The 8,638-nt window shown below is 37.6% G+C and overlaps 1 protein-coding gene across 1 annotated transcript; it reads left to right on the top strand.

Annotated features, from left to right (window-relative positions):
* The first annotated feature begins 1,090 nt into the window (after nt 1-1,090).
* On the top strand, nt 1,091-3,554 carry LOC145008078 (putative pectinesterase/pectinesterase inhibitor 45). Its single transcript, XM_078966704.1, has 2 exons — nt 1,091-2,402; nt 2,507-3,554. The coding sequence occupies exons 1-2, from the start codon at nt 1,310-1,312 to the stop codon at nt 3,202-3,204; spliced, it is 1,791 nt and encodes a 596-aa protein (XP_078822830.1). The 5' UTR covers nt 1,091-1,309; the 3' UTR covers nt 3,205-3,554.
* Nucleotides 3,555-8,638: the final 5,084 nt, after the last annotated feature.

The raw sequence follows: 8,638 nt of genomic DNA, 5'->3' as shown, positions 1-8,638 counted from the left end.
CTAATCTACGTTTGTCAAAATATACCAACATACTTTTTTGATTATTTGAATGTGACTCCCATTTCGTTTTAATTTTTTTTTATCATTTGGCCATTTAAAATTTTGATTATGTCTATTTCAGTTTACTGTCAATTTCGTGTTTTGGTTATGGCTATTTATAAAATTTTGGTTTTCTGATCTGCCTTTAGTTAACAAAATACCATTAGATTACTAATTGTATCATTGCTGTCAAAATCTGTCAAATTTCTGTTATAAATGTTCAAAACGTGGTATGATAAATTATTAGCCTTCATTTCTTGACTGTATTTATTTGCTTTTCAAACTTTTGATATGTTTTTTTTTTCTTTTCTTTTCTCAGGGTTAATGGAATCTAACAAAGCTAACGATTAAACTTATTACCATATTGTAACACACTGATTAACAAATTGATTCTTTTTTGTTTTCTTTGTTTGTTGTGGTGACTTTGCTTTTTTAGATACGTGTGTTGTCATTTTATCAAATATCTTTTGAGGTAGCCAATGTTATACTTAGACAACACTTATCGAGGTAAAAACCCATGAAGTATTTGATCTGTGGAATCCGGCTCTCCAATTCGATTCCATCAACCAAAGGATAAACCCATGAAGTATATATTTCAATAAATAGCTTATCCGACAACAAAATAGTTATCCATGACCAAACAATATTAGTACCCTATAACAACACTCAAACTATAAACAAATAGTTGATCAAATAACATTTACAAAGAACAAACAACATATAAAATTATCACATCTGACCCTGCAACGCGGGGGCTCCACACCTAGTTAGAAATTATATGTGGTATATTAAAGCTTCTAAGCTATATGAAAGCAAAATAGACAAGTTGGGTATATAAGACTTATATGCGAGTAATGAGTTTTTTTGTCTATATATTAGTAAGCTTCTCAAATGTGTGTGTGTGTTTTTTTTCACGTGTCAAATCTATATCGGCCGAAGAGGGCTCTTTGAACTAGTGACACCAACAAATGATATTCCTCAATATCGAGTGAGAAAAAAACGGTCCTCAAAATCCTCCACTCCATAAATCCTCCATAATTTGTTACAAGAGAATCTGTGTTTGGTACAACAATATGACAAACAAACACCCAAAAACCCTCCATAACAAAATTTTAACGAAGAAAACAGAAGAATAATTGTACAAATTGCTTCTAACTTTTGTTTTCTTTGAAAGATTCCAATATTTTGAAGCCTCTGCCTTGGCTACAATCCAAGGCAGAGATCATACGAAGACGAAGGCATTTTGCCTTCGTATTAATAAAGTCAAATCATGGCATTTCAAGATTTTGACCAAATTACAGAACGTCGAAGACTTGAAAGAAAACAAAAATTGAAAAGGAGAATCATACTTGGTGTTGTCGTAGCCGTTCTAATTCTTTCAGCAGCTATTGTGGCATTCTTGATATTTCTTAACAATGCCCAACAAGATGAAGCCGAAGGGGATGACGTGCCCAACGTGGAGAGTGGCAACAATGAAGATAAGGACACGTCACCTGGTACCTCCGGTGACGATGGAAATAACGACCAAAAAATCTTGCAAACCCAAAAGGCCGTGAAAACCGTATGTCAGTCAACGGATTATAAAGAAACATGCGAGAGTCATCTTGAGAAATCGTTGAGTTCTACAAAACCTTCGGGAATACCCCAACCCGAGGATCTTGTGAACGCCGCCATATCCGTGGCCTCTGATGAGCTCAATAATGCCATTGAACAAACCTCTAAAGCCATGAAAGACGAGCAGAAAGCGATACACGATGTTTGCAAGCAAGTTCTCGAGGATGCACAAGACGACTTCAATCGGTCACGAAATGCAGCCATGGATGGCACCGCTGTTCTTGATTTAGACAGTTGGTTGAGTGCGGTGATTGCGTATCAGCAAACCTGCATCGATGCAATTACGGAAGACGCAACTAGGGCTACTGTCGAAAAGGCTTTAAAGACCACCAAGGAGCTCACCAGCAATTCTCTGGCCATCGTCTCCTCATTCGACAAAGGAGCAGCACCACCTGCAACCACCAATCGACGGCTTCTATCTCAAAGCCCAGATGAACTTCCCATCTGGATGACACATGAAACCCGAAGGTTACTAAAGGCCGACGCTCCAACCCAGACTCCGAATGCGACTGTCGCTAAAGATGGATCGGGTGATTTCTCCACCATTTCTAAGGCGTTGGAAGGGATCCCGGAGAAGTATGAAGGTCGATATGTCATTCACATTAAAGCAGGCGTGTTTGAAGAGAACGTGATTGTAACGAAAAAGATGGTAAACGTCACAATGTATGGCGATGGATCGCAAAAGACGATCATCACGGGGAAGAAAAACTTCGTAGATGGCGTGCCTACATTCCAAACAGCGACATTTGGTATGCATGTATCTATACAACTCTTACCTACAATTTGCTTGAAGCTTGTTAGTTGTTATCGTTATGATGAAGTAGCGAAGTTGTTAATGACTGAACGTATGCAGCGGCTATCGGGGAAGGATTTATCGCTCAGTCAATTGGATTTAAAAACACAGCAGGTCCTGAAAAACATCAAGCAGTCGCACTGAGAGTGCAATCGGATCGTTCGATATTCTTGAATTGTCGGATGGAGGGATATCAAGATACATTGTATGCGCAAACACACAGGCAATTCTATCGTGGGTGCGACATACTCGGGACAATAGATTTCATATTTGGAGATGCTGCTGCGGTCTTTCAGACGTGTGAGATTTTGATCAGAAAGCCGATGGAGAAACAAAAGAACACAGTGACTGCTCAGGGAAGAAGTGACAAGCGTCAAACGACAGGGATGGTGTTACAGAAATGCAAGATTACTGCAGATTCATCTCTGGAGCCTGAAAAGTTAAAGATTGAAAGTTACCTTGGGAGGCCATGGAAAGAGTTTTCGAGAACAATCGTTATGGAATCAGAGATTGGAGATGTTATTCGTTCAGATGGCTGGTTGCCATGGGAAGGAGACTTTGCGCTTCAAACGCTTTACTACGCAGAGTATAACAACATAGGTCCGGGATCTCAGGTCAAGGATAGAGTTAAATGGCCTGGTTATCAGAATGATTTCAAGAAGGAAGAAGCGATCAAATACACTGTAAACCAATTTATACAAGGCGAAAGTTGGTTAAAAGGTAGCAAGGTTCCTGTTCGTCTTGGCTTCTATAGCTGATTGAGTTGAAGATTATTCTCAAAGGTTCCAAAAAATGAAAGCAAGGCAACACTTCAACGACTGCATATGATCGACCAGCCATGCAACGGGACTCGTTTTACTCGAATAAAGATTTGCACAAGTAGGTACGATCACATTTTTTAGTATGAAACATGTTTAAAAGTAGTTCATAGTGTTGGTTTTTCTTTAGAGTTGCTATTTGTTTTGGAATAGCTAATCGTGGTCGCATAAAAAATCCGTAGCGCAAAACTAAAAGTTTGATGATGAAATCAGTTCGAAGTTGATAGGTTTTGAAGACTCCTCCAACCTTGGTGCTCAGAATTTTTGTATAATGTTTATGTTGCGTCCAAACCACCAAATAATAATTTATAATTAGGGTCGGTTGTTAATAAAAAATTAAACTAAATAATCATGCTAAAATACGATAAAGAAATACTAATTCATACCAGCTAGCTAGTTTGTTTGTTAAAAAAAATAGCACACACATTCTAATGTATATTGGTTAAATTGAGGGGAACATCTTACTATACCGTTAGCCAAATGCATATTGCAAATTGAGTTTCATTAACATGATCATATTAGTACTAGAACACCATGAAAAAGCTCGGAGTGTAAACACTTTATTGATCTGGGTCAAGAACTCTAATTGGAACCCTAAATGGTTAAAGTATGTTGCAATTAGCACATAAAATTGACAGTATATGAGTTGGATTATTCAAAGATACTACAATGTAATTTTGATTATTAGATTGGGTTCATGAATATTGAAGTATTAGTATAACCTATGGATTAGAAGATCACTAAAGTACTTCATAATTGGTAAAAATATGTCGATTTGCGATTATGAACTCAATTAGGACATGTTTTTATTAAAAGGATTAGTATTATGGAAAAAGGGATACATGATGGATTTGTTAAAGTTTTGGTTGTTGGAAATTTGATGTAATCTAAAAGCTTTAAATAAAATAAGTATTACAACGGAAATAATATTTTAAAAGTTTTAATCTCAAAGGTATGGATCCAATCAAGAAAAAAAAAAGACTATTAATCGTACGATGTTTAGAATGCTTACCATGGTAGGATATTACAAGCAAACTCTTATTTATTTAAGTCGACAACTAATGAAATTTTACCAAATTATTAGTTGAAAAAACATTATAAATGGTCCCTGTGTTTTCTCAGATTCTGAAGTTTAGTCCCTGTGGTTTAAAAATCTCATAAATGGTCCCCGTGCTTTCAAAATTTTTGACAGATGATCCTTAACTCCGTTAAGTTTTATCCGTTAACTGAAGGGCATTTTAGTCATTTCACACCACAGGGATCATATTTGATCTTTTCAGTTATTTTTTTTAAAAAAGAAAAAACTAAATATAATTATTTAATATATAATCTCTCTCTCTCTCTCTCTCTTTCTCTCTCTCTCTCTCTCCAAGCGACCTCCTCTCTCTCTTTCTTAGCTCATGTCCGACAATAAAAAAATCGTCCAAACCGCCACCGATGAAGAATCACTCTCAACCACGGTAAACCACCAAGAAACACCACTGCCAGCACCCATTTTCCCACCTTATACCTCCGACAATTAGCAGCCTAAGCCCCATTTCCATGTTGCGACCCACTGTTGCTCTTCTTCCCTTCGCTTTATCGTTGCCAACAACTAGAACAAGACCCACAAAGGGTCGTTGGAAAAGAGAGATTGCTCCTCTCGTTTTGCGACAACCCAGCCATCCACCACACCTTCTGCAACTTCTTTTTCCTTATTTGACCTACAACTTAAACTACACATACATAAATACAATTAAACTTGAAAACCACCAAATTTACAACAAAATTTGAGTCCAAACACCTTCTGCAACTTCTTTTTCCTTATTTGACCTCCCATGGAGAGTCCAAACTCATATGTGGAGTCACCGGAGCACCAGAATCACAAGACCCCCAACATATAAAGACAACTGAATGAACAATGAGAGATAAACATCCACATACAAATCAATTTATGGTAGGATGAACACCCACATACTAACTCAAACTGATTTACAGAAACAAAAACAAACATTATTTTAGTTTTTTATTCGAATTTAGGATTCTGATTCTTAAGTTACCATTGAGAATAAAGATCACAAATGATTTCCATTGAGTTTATATTGAGGAAGAAGAACCAGAATGTGCTGGTTGTGATCGGAAAACCGAGATGGGAGGAAGTGGACTTATAAGTACCAAAATCTGAAGATGTGTTCATCCAAGAATCAAATGAGTGCTTGCTCATAATGAAATCGTAGGCAGATCCTAACCGGATGAATTCGAATAGCCCTAGAAATCGTAAGTGGTTCCTGATGAAATTGATGGAGGAGATCGGCCAACCTTCTTCTCCACCACGACACCATAAAATACCCTAAATGGGAGCGTCAAATTAAATGTCCAAAAAAATCCAACTGTAAGCGTCACTATGTATCGTAACTTGGTTTCTAGTTTCGATTTGGGTGAACCACGGAGCCATTAGCAGCTGGCCGCAGCGTTTGTAGATGGGTGTTAGAGCTTGGCACCAACGCGTCCATGGCAATGGTTACTGACACGCTGGCGGATCCGGTGGCAAGGTTCGAGGTCTGGTTTTCTAGCCATGGAACCAGGTCGTCGGCATAGAACTCCATTTGGGATTTGCCGTAGGGGAGGAATGTGGCTTGGTTGACTATTTCCTTAAGAGAGGGAAACAAAGTAGGGGGAAGCAGGCATCAAAAAGAGAGAGAGAGAGAGAGAGAGAGAGAGAGAGAGAGAGAGAGAGAGAGAAAGAAAGAGAGACCCCTTTGTAAATAAGAGAAAAACTTCATAAATGGTCCCTGTGGTATGAAATGACTAAAATGCCCTTCGGTTAATGGATAAAACTTAACGGAGTTAGCAATAAGGACCATCTGTCAAAAGTTTTGAAAGCACAGGGGCCATTTATGAGATTTTTAAACCACAGGGACTAAACTTTAGAATCTGGGAAAACACAGGGACCTTTTATGATGTTTTTTCTTTTTAGTTATTATGTATCTTTTAGTATGCACATAAACACGGAAATTAGGTAATATCAACAACTTTTTAATGTATATTTGAACAATATTGTAACTTCTCAAATTTCAGAATATATTTTTTTTTATTTTTAAAGGAGAATAAACATCCGTTTTGATGAATTTATTTTTAAGTCAAACCATTTGTTCATAAATCATAAATTAAAATCAGAGTTATAAGGAAAAAATTATGGAATCTTGATTTATAAAACGGTTAATGTGCGTGTGTACAGTTTTGCATTCGTCATCCGATAAATATCTGAAAGACATTTAATCCACAACTATAAGTCAAATCTTAGTGAGATTTCTAAAATACTTCACACAACAATACACACACAATGCTTGCGCACATGAGCCTTCAGTCTTCCTGGACCACTCTCCTGAACCCACAATCTAACAGAACCGCCTCACAAGGCCTACAATATAGCTTAACCGTTCCTTTGGACCTACTACCTAAGTGGACCACCTTGCAAGGCTTACAGTACACTTGGACCGCCTGGGTATCTTGGCCTACAATACAAAGCATGACTGCCTCAACTCAACCACAATATGTCGACATATGCAAAAAAAAATAAACAATAGCCAGCAAACAAAGCATGACTCACTACAACATACCGACATCCTACACACAATGATACATACTGTAGTACGAAGTATATAGTGAGAAAACTCACCTAAGCTAACCAGCAGAGGCTCAACAGCAAAACTCATCAGCAACAGAACAACTAACGCAAGCTACCTAAAACCAAACCACAACTAGTCCTTAGCTAACACCCAATTATATAATAGTTTAACCAAAAGTCAAACTAATCAAAAAAGTCAAAGATTAATGTCACACCCCCGAACCAGACGGCGGAAACGTCCGGGGGCTGTTGTGACTCAATTGAATACCATCACAACGAATATACATGAAACATAACATCATACATCACCAAGCATTGGAATAATACAACTGGTAGCGTTTACATCCGCTACATTATTTCAAAATATTACATTCCCCAAAATACATTGTTCATTGATACTTAAACAACCGCAAAACAATCATAGAGTACAGTCCTTTCTTCACTTATCTGTTACCTGAGAATACAAGAATTTTAGAAAACGTCAACATATGAAATGTTGGTGAGTTCATAAGTAATGTTTAAAATCCAATGTTTGTAATGTCTTGAAAACCACCAGAAAATCCGATATTTTCTAAAAATAGTATAGCGTAAAAATATGTGAAGATCCGTGAGTATGCTTGTTTGAATTCTATAGATGTAAGCGTAAGAGTTGTGAAATTCGGCATGTAGTTCGTAAGTGTACCAGTTGAAAAACCCTAGGAAAACCCGACGTTTTCCTATCACTTTGCTTTACTAGTTTATGTGTTGTTATTTCGTTACGTTAGAGGTGTTCGTTGAGCTCTGGAGGCATTGAGTATACAGAGGGTGGTGAATTGTTGTAACGTACGTTAATGAAAACGTCCAGTTGTCAACCATACTAGCGATCCCTTAGGCGTCACTCGCACTTATTCACACAACTCAATCCTCCCGGACTTGTGTAGTCCCACGACCGAGGAGAAAAAGTGAAGGTGCGAAACCCTCGGTATTTCCCTACGTCGTTCAAGACCATTGCAATTGCGAAGGGCCCGAAGCCCATCCCGCAATCGTGAGTTTCCGACTTTACTAGCAGCACCAAAGGACCCTTGGGGACCAGCAGCACGTTTGCCATTGAAAGTCCTTTTACACGCGGTTAAGTCGTATTAGACCCAACTACATGTAAGCAAGTATCCTTTGGGCCTAAAGATCATGTCATCGGGCTAGCTAGGCTCAACAAGCATGATTTGCAACTTTTGGGCCTAAGGAGTGTACGTCAACGTATTGAGTAATTCCACGAGAGTATAGAGTTCCGAGAGTTCCATATGTGTATTGAGCGTTGTAGTGTTAGTAGTTTTGGATTTGTTATTGATTCGAGACCAAATCAATTCGTTTGATAACGATTGTTAGTGACATTGTGTATTGTAATTCATCGAGAGTCGTAGTGTCAGTCTTTGTTCACAACGAGTGTATTGAATTATCATTGAAAATTTTCTGTTTACAACCCCTCTTTATTTTGTAAATTTACTCTTTCACCCCTTTAGGTAAATTAATTTTCGGTTTAGCCCTTAAACTATTTTTCTTGACATTTTAACACCAAAAATTATTGAAATTAATATTTTTCAGCATATTTTTCGTTGAAAACAGTTTAAGTCCCTGAAATTGCAGTTTTCTCGGTTATAACCCTCCTTTTTCGCAGTTTTTACAATTTTGGCCCCAATTGGAAAATTTTTGCAACTTTGGTCCTTTTTAAATTTGAAAAGCATTTTAAACCTTTGAAAAGTACTTGTAACACTAGTAGTCCACTGTTTTACA

The sequence above is a fragment of the Lactuca saligna genome, chromosome 8, assembly GCF_052625555.1.
Source record: "Lactuca saligna cultivar CGN05327 chromosome 8, ASM5262555v1, whole genome shotgun sequence".
In the NCBI taxonomy this organism is placed as follows: Eukaryota; Viridiplantae; Streptophyta; class Magnoliopsida; order Asterales; family Asteraceae; genus Lactuca; species Lactuca saligna.
This window is presented reverse-complemented; position numbering and strand designations above follow the sequence as displayed.

Bases quoted from the DNA above. Each gene is read 5' to 3' on its own strand.
- LOC145008078 (XM_078966704.1), top strand. From the start codon at position 1,310: ATGGCATTTCAAGATTTTGACCAAATTACAGAACGTCGAAGACTTGAA. The intron at 2,403-2,506 runs GTATGCATGTAT...GAACGTATGCAG, and splicing joins ATTCCAAACAGCGACATTTG to CGGCTATCGGGGAAGGATTT.